General features: G+C 38.0%; 2 protein-coding genes across 6 annotated transcripts in view; one reads left to right on the forward strand and one right to left on the reverse strand.

Moving 5' to 3' along the window:
* The window catches only part of MYBL1 (MYB proto-oncogene like 1), a 43,460-nt gene extending 37,989 nt beyond the window's left edge, over nucleotides 1-5,471 (reverse strand). The window contains exon 1 of one of the 5 annotated variants that reach the window (XM_042923661.1): nucleotides 5,200-5,471. In XM_042923661.1, coding sequence (XP_042779595.1) covers nucleotides 5,200-5,219 — 20 coding nt within the window. In that variant the 5' untranslated portion in view covers nucleotides 5,220-5,471. The remainder of the gene's footprint in view (nucleotides 1-5,199) is intronic. The other 4 variants (XM_042923657.1, XM_042923658.1, XM_042923662.1 and 1 more) reach the window with 4 other exon arrangements.
* On the forward strand, nucleotides 5,383-6,887 carry LOC122210773 (uncharacterized protein DKFZp434B061-like). The gene is made up of 2 exons (XM_042923663.1): nucleotides 5,383-5,956; nucleotides 6,337-6,887. The coding sequence occupies exons 1-2, from the start codon at nucleotides 5,453-5,455 to the stop codon at nucleotides 6,370-6,372; spliced, it is 540 nt and encodes a 179-aa protein (XP_042779597.1). The 5' UTR covers nucleotides 5,383-5,452; the 3' UTR covers nucleotides 6,373-6,887.
* Nucleotides 6,888-14,865: the final 7,978 nt, after the last annotated feature.

Raw genomic sequence — 14,865 nt, forward strand, 5'->3', positions numbered from 1 at the left:
CTCTCCCTGTCTCAAAAATAAATAAACGTTAAAAAAAATTTTTTTTTAATTGGGTTATTTCTGGATCAAAACAATATTTAATTTGGGGACCTGCCTATATAAATCTTGAGTATTCAAAAAAATATCTACATCACATCTGTACAAAATTCACCATGGGTTCTTATCAAAATATTTTAAGTTAAGGATATGAGTCTAAAGATGTTACTTGGGTCAAAAGACTAGTGTGCAAGCAGCAGTTTTCCTAAAAACTTGTTCAACTTTAAGATTCTGCCTTATTTTTTAACCATATACTTGATTTGTGAGAAATTTCTATTTCTACATGCGGTTTCATTCTCTGTTTTGCATCAGCATGGTCATCAGTTTCAGACAGAGTTATACAGCCCAATGTTCAGGAAGCTGGGTTTTTTGAGTGGGTTAGTGTGAGGGAGGATTAAAGTAGAATTCTTAGAATCATCTCTCTACCACTGGGACTTTCCTAGAGTCTATCCACCCAGCTACTTCTTAGTTTTAGCATAAAGTTATTTCTATATTAGTTAAGTAATTGTTAAAGGATGATGTAACTTTTAAATAAGTGTGACAGAATAAGATCCTAGAAAATTATCAATATCACTAGCTACAACAGAATGATGCCTGAGAATGCCTACAATTTGCCAAGAAAAAAGAAAAACTCCACAAATAATCTCACCAACATCCCACTTTCACCATTTAACAGTAAAAATGGTTCCATTGCTTAATAATGGTTAGATACCATCAAAACAAATCCGTTCTATTTTTCTGCTTTTCAGTGTCTTCCTTTAGCATTTCTATATTATAGCAATCGATAATGATAATAACTAAATAAAATCAACTCCCTACCTTATAAACAAATAAGCCATTTTTAATCTAGAGTGACTGATCTAGAAGACAGCAAAATGGGTGAAATTATTGGTCCCATCACAAAGCAAAAATAGAAGAGGAATTTGGTTTCTGAATCTTCATCCAGGACTTGGTTTCCAAAATTACTCTTCCAGTTCTATTTTTTAAGTCAAAGAAAATATTTATTCTATAACTGTCTAATACATAAGCTAAGCACTACATTAAAATGAAAAGGTTTTTTTTTTTAATTATGAATGAACAGTGATTAGGATGAGTATTAAACAGCAAAATGAAATGCATGCACACATACACACATAAATACTATGACTCATTAGGCCAGGAAAATGGCTAAGAATAACTCTACACTAGGCATGAGCTAATAGGATATTACAGTCATAACTTACCCTGTGAAATAATACACAAACTATTCTTGACAATATTAACACAAAATACTTGACAATATTAAGATAAAACATTAGGGAGAAGTTCAATTTTAAAGGACATTAATTATCTCACCTAAAAAGAGTAATATAAGGTATTGAAAGGAAGAACTTGAGAATTTTTTAAAATTTACTTTTATATGAAAAGAAACTACTGGTTTGAAATTAGAGATATATCAAGTTCTTTAAAATTGGCTCTAATAAAATCACTTCAACTTGATCATATTTTAAGTCATAAACTGCATCAAATATGAAATTTTTATCAAAATCCAAAATTATATCTTTATTATACTGTCTTAACAAGGTAATTCTGTATTTTTTAAAGTCCAATTGAATTCAAGGTATGAAAATTTACCAGGTTGATTTAATAAAGTGAAATCAGGCCACCCAGTGGTTAATATTATGTACTGCATACATGAATATTTTATTTCCAAACATAGGCTGCAAGCTAGCATCATTATAGTAAGACAAAATTGACTTCATTTGACCATTACTAATAGCAATACTGAAATAAATACTGAAGGGAATTTTACCTAGCTATTCATAAATGAAAATAATGAGAGAATTTTTCTATTTTATTCCATTAGTGTATATATTTTTAAATGAGCAAGGATGATTACAAAAGGGTTCAAAACAGGATATATATTAAATCTAGAAATTACCATACAGACCATAAAATCCAACCCCCTATAAAACAGATTTAAAAACCTGGATATAGAGTTTACTTGCTTTCCTAAAACAATTTGCTAATTAATGACAAAGCTGATTAAAAAATCAGTTCTCATACTTCAGTATTCTTTTCACCCATAATACTCATTTTGCTGGAAACAACATAGTAAAATTGCTTCCCCTCACACACATACATAACCACTGAAAAACATTTTCCAATGCAAAATCTGGCTTTTACCTTTATCAAGTGTATATATCTGAATCTGTTACTACTTAAATAGGTCTTCTAGGTTCTAAATGACATTTTTTAAAGTTTATTTAAGGGTAGCCCTGGCTTTTAAAAACTAAAATTAATTACTTAATACATAATGATGCTTAAAAATAAAACACGTGTTGAGGTGCGTGGGGGCTCAGTTTGTTGAGCTTCCGACTTCGGTTCGGGTCATGATCTCACAGTTAGTGGGTTTGAGCCCCCGTAGGGCTCTGTGTGGACAGCTCAGATCCTGGAGCCTGCTTCAGATTCTGTGTCTCTCTCTTTCTCTCCCCTACCCCACTCACACTCTGTCTCTGTCTCTGTCTCTCAAAAATAAATAAACATTAAAAACAATTTTTTTAATCAAATACATGTTAGTAACAGATATGCCAATTGGTATTGCCTGTAAAATATATCATTAAACCCCCCAGTGGGATCTAAAACTATTTAAAGTCACATTAAATGAGCCTTTTCCTTTATGTAAATCTAGTTCAGAGACACTACAGCAATCTTAAACAAAAAGCAAAAGAGCCAACATCCTTCAGTTGTTTCAACCTGAGGTAACAGTTTTTTTACTCTTTTTTTCCCCATATCATACAGAAAAAGTATACTACAGAATTTATGCCAATAGTCTTATGTAAATCATTTATACAGCAAAGTACAGTTTTTGCTCAAATACTTAAATAGTTGTATAGTGGAGATCTTAAATTGACTAAATTATTTCCTTTCTCATTCAACTATAAATTAAGTTCATATTTATTATTGAGATATTTAGCCAAGAGACATGAGACTACACTTTGCTCAACAAATAATTTCTCCTTCAAAACATTTCACATTCTATTCTCTTCTAAGATAAATAAGACATATTTTCATAAATAAGCAATATAATTTAGAGCATGAAACATTCAAGTATGAAGATCCTAAGAAATACACCACACAGAGATGATAATTTCTTACCACATCCTCTACCTCTACACTCCCATAGGGAACACAGCTTCACCCCACCACGTTTAGTTACTCCAGCCTTATGACTTTTTAACTCATTCTACAATACTTTTCAATTCATACAGCTGACAAGGAACAAAAGTCAACAGTACAATTAATGTTTAGATTTCAGGGCTCACAGTACCGCCGATAAAAGAAAATAACCTACACAGGCAAATTAGTCATTAAATCACTTCTCCTTTCTTAGTCTATTATTATTAAGCATACAAAAACTATGAAAAGAACAGACAAAATCAACCAGAGAGGGCAGGGTTCTGACATTCAAGCATCCCTGTCTAACCATAACTAAATGCTGATGATAGCATTAGCTAAGACATTCTTTCAAATAAGATTAACATCAATAGTGATAGGTAGATAATGCCACACAATAAATATAAACAAACTTCCATTACTGAGTTGACATAGTCAAGTGTCACCTTGCTTAATGAAGTTACTTTATTTTTAAAATTCTGTATATTTAAAAATCCAAAAGAAAAGGCCTAAACGAGTTCCTCAGTAATTATAATTATAGGAGCTTTTAATATTGATTGTTTTTGAAGATTAGGAAGTTAATTAGAGCAGCAATTCTCACCTGGGTGATTTCGCCCCCCAGCCTTCAAAACGCATTTGATAATCTCTGGAGACATATGATTGTCACAACTGGGGGAAACAGGGTGTTATTGGCATCTACTGGGTAGAGGCCAGGGATGCTGTTAAACATACTACAAAGCACAGGACAGCCCCCCCACCCCCAAAGAATCATCTAATCCAATATATCAATAGTGACAAGGCTGAAAATCCTATTCTAGAGGTGGGTTTATGCATGTGTATGTGTATATTTGTTCCACCTCAAGAGTTTGACCTATACTGTACTTGCCACAAAATAACAGTCTAACAAGGACTTAATCATATATTTCATGCTGATTTCTGCGAAAATACCCTACATACAGCAGATACTTAATAAATGAACAAGGCAGCAAATATTGTGTCGCTATTGCCAGTTTTTAACAGAAATCTGCAATGAGTGAATCCTAGTACTAAATTCCAAGTTTGGAAATACATCTCTCGTTAAGACTTTAAGGTTGTGGACCTAGATAAACAAAGCCATTTGTAAACCCTACCAAACATCTTTTAAGGTTTATTTAATAATAGTGACAAAAGACACCCTAGTTTTGTGCCATCTAAGTGGTTACTACACACAGTTTAGGTGTAGCTACTATAGCAACATATAAATAAAGATTAGATGAGTAAACTCCTCCTAGCAAGTTTCCAACAAAAAAATATGCCCTACCTCTGGGCAACACTTAGTTACAGTCAGAGCCAAACACGGGCACTAAAAATATTCAGTGAATCAAACATTGTTTTAAGATGAAGCTACTGGTGGTAACAGTGTGGCATCTTCCCAACAGAAGATATTAAAAAGATAAACATAAAGTTGAGACACGGTAATGGTAACTACAGAACACGTCAAAACGGTCCTCTCTCATCAGCTATTCCTAAGGGGATTTTCCATACCTGTCAAGGCAGCAAAGATGGCAGAGTCGTCCCAGCACAGGCTTATCACATAGTTCCTATTTTAATTGGTACAGTAGTTCAGAAAAAAGTCTCTCCGAATACCATTTTCAAGTCCGGGCTGTACACTAGCACTTCTACGTGCGCAGGGTACTCCCTAAAAGCGCACAGACTTACCTGGCAAGAAACTCCGACCAAGATGCGGCTGTGCGAGATTGGAGTCTGGACGTGCGCTGTGGGGAGAATCAACTCAAAAGAGCAACCTGACCATTTGTTACTCACTTTCTGCGCCTTAAACATAGTGGTCCCCAACTCTCCACAAGTCACGGCTGGGATCCAGCCAGCCGGGCCGAAGCGGCTGCGGAGCAGCGGGAAGCAAAACCTCTGCCCCAGCTGGGGAGGGCCTGATGGGGACGCACTGGGTAAAGGAAGAGAATCTGAGCCGAGACTATGCCAACAGGCCTGCGTAAAAGGGATGTCACCCACCTGCGCGACCTCTTCGCCATCCTTCAAGTACCGCATAGGCGCGGACTGGGCGGGGACGCAGTTCAGCCTCCTCCAGCCTCAAGCGAATGTTCCTTGTCCCCGACCCTCCAGCCGCTTCCCTCGCTCCCTCTCCGAGGCGACCGAGAGTGGAACGCACGTCCCCGGCAGGGCAGGACGGAGGGACGGAGGGGCGGACCGCGACCCGCCCCCGGCCCGCAGCGCCACTCCTAGCCCCGGCCCGGCCCGGTCAGGGATGCCCCCAACATGTCAGCAGGCGCGCTCTCGCCCTCCCTCGACCCCTCCCGCCGCCTCTCAGCCTCCTAGCTGCGGTCCGAGCTCAGCTCCGCGGCTGGCGCCGACCCCCACCCTCACCCCGCAGCGAGCAGCTCTGCAGGGCTCGCAGCCTCCTGCAGGGTTTTGTCCGCACCGCCGAATCTCGCGCCCAGCCTCCCTCAAGAGCCGCCGTTTGAATCTGCGCACGCGGCCCCGAACCTCATTGGCTGTAGCGGCCGCACGCGGGGGGACGAGGGCGTGGTGGGGAGAGCGCGCGCGGCTGAGGGCGGGGCTGGGGAGCTGGAAGTCGGGACTGGAACTCGCGGGAGTCGGGGAAGGAGCTGGGGATCAGGGGGTGGGGCCGCAGGCCGGGCTCTCCGGTCCTGCTTTGACAGGACCCGGAGCGCGCCCAGCGCCGTACCGCGCGGGGCCTTCTGGGAAAGCGAGTTCCGGTGCTCGCAGAGAGGCGGGTCCGGAAGCTGCGGTAAGAGTCCAAACTTCCCGGAGTGTGCTGTCAGGGTCTCTGGGGGTTGGGTGGCCCCGCCTAGGCAAGTCCCCACAGCCTTCTCTCAGCCACAGCTCCTCCACTCCGAACTCCTCCGGGTGTATCCCGCCTCATTAGTTTGGAGGCGCGGTCTTCGGACTTGAGACAAATCTAACCATAAAATTTGCGCGGCCGTTATTGCTTAAGCAAAAACGTGAGCTATTTTTGCCCAGACATCATAGCTACTAGAGTAGCGAAGGCTGTGGCAGAAAACTGAATATCAAGAATAAGCAGGAGTGACAGGTGAAAAAAGGTTTTAGCTGGAAAGATGCTTGGCACAGAAAAAGGAAATAATCCAGGTCTGCGTCTGGTCTTGGCAGTGCCTGCCCTTAGCTCGCTCTCCGGGAAGTAATTGATGCGCGATGAAGAAGCCCTGATCCAGGAGAATAATGCAGGAAGACAGGAGCGGACTGGGAGTTTTGCCCGGATAAATGAGTATGGTAGTCAACTGTGGAAAGTGACGGTCTTTCCAGGAGAGACGGAAGAGGGAAGAACTGCACCGAAGGAGCTTCAGCAGTTGTAGCTATTCTAAAGGATTCAAGTATGAAAACTAGGAGCTGCTCGGTTCAAATAGTTCAGATAACATTAAAGTAGATTACAGTAACCACTACAAATGGTAAAAGATCCAGATTTGCAAGGTACCATGCTCTACTGCATAGAGCACTAAACCACATGTTAATATTATAACAAACTTACATTTTGCTATTTTGAAATTTTACGCATCAATTTTTGCAAATCAGAGATGCAGGTGCAAATGTGAATTGAAGAAGAGCCTGCATGCACTACTTTCAAAATTTAAAACGTCTTTTTATGTATTAGCTCCTTTTTCTCAAGGTACGGATTTGGGGAAGGTAAAACACCTTTTAAATCATTCCTTATTGTGTTGTTCTTTCACTTTTTTAAAAACTTAATTTAGAAAGTAATGTCATTTGAAAACAGTGTTTTCTGATTTACTCCTGAGTCATACATTACTCGGTTTATTTATATTCTAACAGGAAGCAGAATTTCTGTTATATTTTAGGTTTTTTATACAGAATACATTTTTAGAGTTTGATGGCAGGTATTTTAGATTTTGACAATAAACTAAATACCCCTCATTTTAGAGATAGAGAAAAAGGTAATTCCTCAGAAAGATCACATTGCAAATTCATTTAAATCACTTAGAGAAGGACAAAGTGTACAGTTAAAGTGGTTCACAGTCATTTGAATACATATACTCAAATGTAATTGAGAATTGGTTTGGTTTTGTTTTTTAGCGAAACATTTTAAAAGTGTTCTTATTCAGAGTATATAAGGAGTTTTCAAAACAATTAGGAGGGGAAAAAGCAATGAAAAATGGGCAAAATAGTAGAACAGACCCTTCACCAAAAAAGATATACGAAAGGGAAATACACCACTTGAAAAGATGCTTCACATCATTAATCATTAGAGAAATGCAAATTAAAACCTCAGTGAGATACTACCACATAGTTAGAATGAGGGAGGGAAAGGACTGTGCAAGTGTTGGTGAAGGTGAAGATGCTGAGCAAATACAGCTTTCATGCATTGCTGGTAGAAATGCAAATGGAAAAGCCACTTTGGAAAACAAATGTTTACAGTGGCTTTATTTGTAATCACCAAAAACTGCAAACACTCAAAGGGATCTTCTCATTGTCACACTTCTCAATACCAAGAGTTGGTTTTGAATAGTCTGTTAAAGCTTCTCAAGTTGTTCCACTAAGATATAGGGAATTGTATACCAAGGGAAGATAGATTGGGAACAAGTGTTGGAAATTTCTTTGAAAACTATTTTATCTTTTAAAACTCATATAAGGGTGCCTGGGTGGCTCAGTCGGTTAAGCGTCCAACTCTTGATTTCCCCTCAGGTCATGATCTCATGGTGATGAGATTGAGCCCCACATCTGCTCCATGCTGGGCCTGGAGCCTGCTTAAGGTTCTCCCTCTCCCTCTGCCTCCCTCTTTCTCTCAAAAAAAAAAAAAAAAAAAAAAACCTCACACGAAGTTTTCTTTCTACTCCATGACAAATATATTCCTGTTTTCAATTATAAAAATGATTTTTCAAGCATGTACTAATTTACTTTCTTACTCCAAGTCTTTAAATACATTGCTAAATTGCTTCATTAATATTAAATCAGCAGTATGATGCACCATACGCATCCTTCCCATGGTTATACCAACTTCTTATCCTCCCACAAAGGCCAAATACTCCCAAGCTTTGCTTATGTTAGTTTGAAAAGTTTTTGCTAGCTTAATATACTGAGAGGCTATACTTTTAATAGAGTTGTATCTGTGATTCTCATAGAGTTTTGTCTGTTTTATTTATTTGTAGAGTCCCAGTCCCTAGAATAGTAATATGTTAATATGCTCAAATACAATCACTATACAATGAACAAAACAAAGGCAAATAATAAGCACATGGATAAATATAAAAAGTACAAATTAAGTTTGAAATACCATTTCATGAGTGCTAAGGTTGCAAAATATTTCTAAATCCTGCCAACTATATTTGAATAATTCCTTGATATTAGTACTGAAGCTGGTATAATCCTTTTGGAAAGCAATACTGAGCAAAAGCCATAAAGATGTGCATAGCCTATGACAGACATTTTATCTTAATATACTGTAATTCAATGTAAGCAAAAAAGTTGTCATTTAGTGCTTATAGTATTATATTACATTAAAACCCCACTTTGGAAGTCTTCACATTTTGAGACTAATTTTAAAAAATTTGTCTAATGTTTATTTTTGAGAGAGACAGCAAGGGACATTTGTCTAATGTTTATTTATTTTTGAGAGCATGAGCAAGGGAGGAGTAAAGAGAGAGGGAGACACAGAATCCAAAGCTTGCTCCAGGCTCTGAGCTGTCAGCACAGAGCCCTACACGGGGCTTGAACCTGCAAACTGTGAGATCATGACCTGAGCTGAAGTCAGACACTTAACTGACTGAGCCACCCAAGTGCCCCAGATTTTAAGACTAGTTTAAATGGTTCATCATCAGAGAAGAACAATTATACAGCTAGTAGAAATAGTATAATATTAAGGCAATGCAATTAAATGACTATTACATTACTGGGCCCTTCTAGGTGTTGAGCATACATTCATCTTAGGCAATATTCACAACTTGTATAATTGTAACAATCCTCTGAGGTAGGTACTATTATTTTCATCCACTTTATAAATGGGAAAAATAGTGCACCAAAAGATTAACTTGTCCAAGGGCATTTAATGGCAGAACCAAGATTGGAATTAGAAACCAAGCTTCCAGTCACTCTACTACCCTACTATCCATGAGAATTCCAACTATCAGTATAGTATATACTATAGACATAGTATGCTGTAGAGCAAAGAGCTAGTAGCAGAACTGTATGATTAATATCTTATTCGTATACATAAGAACTCAGGGTATGTGTGTATGTGGGTATGTGTCTAACATTATAGAAAATGGTCTATGGACTACACACCACAAACTGTTTAACAGTGTATCACTTTAGAGAAAAGGATGAGATAGGAGCAGGATGGGCTTTAACTTTTTCATTTTATATATAAAGTAAATGTACTTTTATATTATCTGACTTTTTAAAGCATAAATTCTTGTTTATTTTTTAATTTTAAAAAATGAGCTGCCAATAGAAGGAAATAGTGTAACTATGGTATATAAAACAATATTGATAATGCTAAATAAGTATGCTTTGGCAGAAATGATGAAACAAAATATTATGTGCTCCATCTGAAAACAAAACTCAGATTCAGATATCTTGTAGGGACACCTGGGTGGTTCAGTCAGTTAAGTGTTGGACTCTTGATTTCTGCTCAGGTCATGATCCCAGGGTTGTGGGATTGAGCCTTGCATTGGGCTGTGCACTGAACATGGAGCCTGCTTGAGATTCTCTCTCTCTCCCTTTGCCCCTCTCTCCTGTTCACATGCTCTCTCTCTAAAAAACAAAACAAAACAAAACAAAACAAAACAAAACAAAAAAACCCTACATCTTGAATATATAATTGTCTGCTCCAACCTCTCTCTCCCCACTACCAATATATTTTGGTAATCTATACTTTACATTTAGGATGCTATTTTAAGTTTGATGGAAATTATAAGTAGAAATCATACTGTTATAACCAGCTATAGAATTCTTAGTTTGGCTTTTAAAGGTAAAAATAAAAGTCGTTGATCTGCAAGAAAAAAAAAAACTAAGAGAAAAAATGTTTTAAAGTGTCCTTATTTCAGGAGATGGGTAGGGGGGATGGATTAAATAGGTGATGGAGATTAAGGAGTGCATTTGTGATGAGCACCGGGTGTTGTATGAAGTGTTGAATCACCATATTGTATTCCTGAAACTAATATTACACTGTATGTTAACTAACTGGAATTTAAACAAAAATTAAAAAAAAAATAAGTGTCCCTATTTCAAACCAATATCCTTTGCTCTACTCTTTTGTGGTAAATGGCCACCCAAAGTATCCATGTCCTAATTCCTAGAACCTGTGAATATAATACCTTCATGGCAAAAGGGACTTTGCAGGTGTGATTAAAATAAGAGTCTTGACCTGGGGAATTCAGTTTGGATTATCCAGGTGGATCCAGTGTAATCACAAGGGTCCTTAAGAGTAGAAGAAGGAGGGACACCTGGGTGGCTCAGTCAGTTGAGCATCTGACTTCAGCTCAGGTGATGACCTCACAATTCGTGGCCCAGTGCCATGTCCAGCTTTGTGCTGACAGCATGGAGCCTGCTTCAGATTCTTTGTCTCCCTCTCTCTCTGCCCCTCCCCTGCTTGCTCTCTCTCAAAAATAAACAAAAAAAAAAAAAAAAAAGGAAGAAAGAAGCAGGAGAAAGAGAGATTTGGAGATGTTATGTGTTAGCTTTGAAAATGGAGAACAGGGTCATGAACCAAGGAATGTAAGCAGCCTGTAGGAGCTATTAAATAAATCAAGGAAATGGATTCTCCTCTAGAGCCTCCAGAAAGGAACACAACCATGCTGACACCTTGATTTTAGCCCAGGCAGATTCTTTTGGAACTTTTGACTTCCAGAATTTTAGGATATTAAGTTTTTACTGTTTTAAGCCACTGAGTTTCTGGTAATTAGTTATAGCAACAATAGGAAACTACACCTCTGAAATTTTCAACATTTTTAGCCTGTGGTAATAAAAGTAGTGCTTTCTTTTCAAAAGGTAATCTTTCATGGCATTCAAAATTTAGCACTTATTTACAAGTGAGCCTAATAACTGAGGGTTCAAAATGAAGAATAGGAACTCCAAATTAAGAGAGTACTCAGAGCATTAAACAAGAGAAATAATTTACCAGATACCCCAAAATCCTTAAAGCAGGACTATTGCTTATCTATAGGAAACATGACATGTGCCAAGATACGAAGGTTATGTGCTTCTCCTCTTTAATTCTAAGCTTTCTACCTTTTTAATTTTATTAACTTCCACTTTATCAGGGACAATATCTTGTTTTTCTTTTGTTTTTGTTTTTGTTTTTGTTTTCAGCTTCCCCTACTCTCCTGGCTTAGGACATCCAGGAACTCCCAAATGGAACAATGAATTTGGAAGATTTGGAGGGAATTTGTGGTTATTGAAGATCATTACTGGCATTTAGTGTGCCAGTTCTACTAACAGAAAACTCTTGTCATGTTTGAAACAGTTCTGCACAAGGAAGAATTATCCTGACTTCCATTCAACATTCAACCCACACTAAATGATAAACCTGATTATATTTAAGCCCAGAATCAACTGTTTTTACTTATAAACACAAGTGCACACGTGTTTGGGTCTTTTTGCAGTTTTAAAATACACTGAATATTTTCAGAAGTACAACTACTATGTAAGCCAGAGGAAGGTTGTGTTTTATTTTGTTCAGACTTAAAAGAGTTGTTTCTCCATTTTAGAAAATCACATCACTGAGAGTAACTCAGCTTAAGGGTTTAAGACAGAAATGGAGCCCACGAATATCTATGTTTCTAGCTATTTTCATAGCGATTCTACATATATATCAGCTGGATTTTATTATAAATCTCTTCTGTTTCTCCTCCGTATTATAGGGAGAACATTAAATTGAGTTTTTAAAAATTTGTAAGTTATCTATGAATATCACTTTTGTAGGGTATAAGGAGTAGAGTATATGGTTATAAAAAGGGGACACAGGCTCTGGTAGTTTTGAAAATATTGATCTAAATCGATTCATCCATCCATCTGTCCCTCCCTCCCATAACCCGGTGTCTGCTATCTTCCCTTCTTCCCTTTCAGGCAAACTTCAAAGGTGTCTTGATGTGGCTATCCCATCAGTCTTCAGTCCTAGTGTAATCTAACCTTTACCACCATGCAGTGGAATTGTGTCTGTAAAAGTCACCAAACCCTGTTAAATCCAATGGACACTTGGAGAAAGAAATTCAATTTCATTTTACTTGAACTTACTATAGCATTTGACTTTATTACTTCCTTTTATTTGAAACTTTCACCCTTGTTTTCCGTGACCTCACCTCCATGATTTCCTTACCTCAGACTGTTTTGGAAGTCTCTCTTCTGCCAGCTCCTTAAATGTTGGCATTCTCCCAAATTGCATTTAGCTGTCTTCTCACTGTACACTCTCTTCCTAGACTATCTCATCCACTTCTATGACTTCAGTCATATCCTATGATTTACAGGTCTTCACTTTCAATCCCAACCCTTCTCCTGAACTCCATCTCTCTCCCTCTGGAAGCACTAAACACCCCAAATTCACACTGCCCCAAATGGAATTCACTCCCTTTCTACCAATCTGGAATTACTCCAGTATCCTATTCCAAATTAGTAGGACTACCATCCAGCCTCTCAACTCATAACCTGAGAGTCTGGATTCACTTTTTACTGTCTCTGCAATATCCTCTCCTTTACATGCCCACTTCCAGTGGGTCAGTTCAGGCTTCCATCTCTCACCAATTATAGCAAGACTTTTTTTTTTTTTTTAATGTTTATTTATTTTTGAGGGAGAGAATGTGAGCTGGGAAGGGGCAGAGAGAGAGGGAGACAGAGGATCTGAAGCCAGCTCTGCACTTTAAGACCTCAGAGCCCAATTCAGGGCTCACATTCATGAGTCCCGAGATCATGACCTGAGTTGAAGTTGGACACTTAACTAACCCAGGCACCCCAATTACAGCAAGTCTTTTAACTGATCTCTCATCCTCTAGGCTTGTCCAATTCACTGTATCCTCTCTACTTGGCCACCTGAGGGATTTTTTAAAACACAAATCTGTTAAAAAAATTTTTTTCTAATGTTTATTTATTTTTGGGAAAGACAGAGACAGAGCATGAGCATGAGCAGGGGAGGGGCGGAGGGAGAGGGAGACACAGAATCCAAGCAGGCTCCAGGCTCTGAGCTGTCAGCGCAGAGCCAGACTCAGGGCCAGAACCCACGAACCATGAGATCATGACCTGAGCCAAAGTCAGATACTTAACCAACTGAGCCACCCAGGTGCCCCTAAAACACAAATCTATTTAACTTCTAATATCTGCCTTGGGAAAGTTTCAACTTCTAGCTGGAGTCTCAAAAAACCCTTCTCATTTTGATATTTGGGATCACCTTGCCTATTTTCGAACTATATTTACTTTTAAAGCAATTATGGCTACAAAACATATTTTGAATAACATTAGGAGTTGGCAACATAACAGTAATAGTATAGCTCATAAAAGTTAGGAAGTAGCATGGGAGGAACTCACGAGTTATGAGTTCGAGTTCTGCATGGGGTTCTGTGCTGATGGTGTGGAGCCTGCTGAGATTCTCTCTCTCTCTCTCTCTCTCTCTCTCTGCCCCTCCCCCACTTTCTTTCTCCTCTCAAAATAAACTTTAAAAAAATAAAATAAAATTGAAAATAAAACTGATGGCTCAATAAGACTTAAGTATATCATATGAAGTTAGAAGATGACCTAAAAATGGCAAGGGAATTCATCTTTCATAATGGAGGAATCAAATACTGTCTAATGTTGATAAATCAAGAGATTAGACCTGTTATGGAGGTAACCACCAAAATAGAAATAGTTGATTTAGCAATTGAGATGAAGGAACTGGGTGTCTTTCTATCTAGTTTTGAATTTTTTTTTTAGCCAAATACATTCATTGCTTTGAGAATAACTTTTTAAAAAGGAATACAATTAAGGCCCATTTCAATGAAAACTTTTACAGAATACTTTTTCAGCTATTGATTTAATTTCTCTAATTACTTCACTGTACCAAAAAATAAATTTAATAACATTGTAAAATTTATTATACTAAAGACATAGCCAAATCACTTGCCATAAGATCACAAAATGAAATAGTCTTAATTTGAAAAGCAAGCTTGGGGGCACCTGGTGGCTAAGTTGGTTAAGCATCAGACTCTTGATTTTGGCCCAGGTCATGATTTCACAGTTTGTGAGTTCGAGCCCTGCGTCAGGCTCTTCCCTATCTGCCCCTTCCCCCAACTCTCTCTCTCTCCCTCAAAATAAATAAAAAACACTTTTAAAAATCTTAAAGAAAAAAAAATTCCAAGTGCAACTTTTACATTGGTTACTAGTCACTTAGGCAGTCCTACTGCTACATGGAAACAGAGGAAATGACAAATACCATTGACAGGGCCATGAGAAGCCAGAGGAAGAAATGGAACTAATCTTCCTATAATCCTGGTAATGCTGGAGAAAAAAGCAAATAATTGAGGGTTTCTAGCTCCTAATTTGATTCTTTCTTTACTATTTTGCTAAAATTTTTGTTATACATCCATGCATCTTATTTATACTGGTCATATTCAGTAGCAAAGATACCTTTTAGTCTCAAAGGATAGGCTCATATTCTCAAGTTGGTTTTATGCACTGAATTTACAATCTCATTCTGTTACAGTG

The sequence above is a fragment of the Panthera leo genome, chromosome F2 (assembly GCF_018350215.1).
Source record: "Panthera leo isolate Ple1 chromosome F2, P.leo_Ple1_pat1.1, whole genome shotgun sequence".
Classification (NCBI taxonomy): domain Eukaryota; kingdom Metazoa; phylum Chordata; class Mammalia; order Carnivora; family Felidae; genus Panthera; species Panthera leo.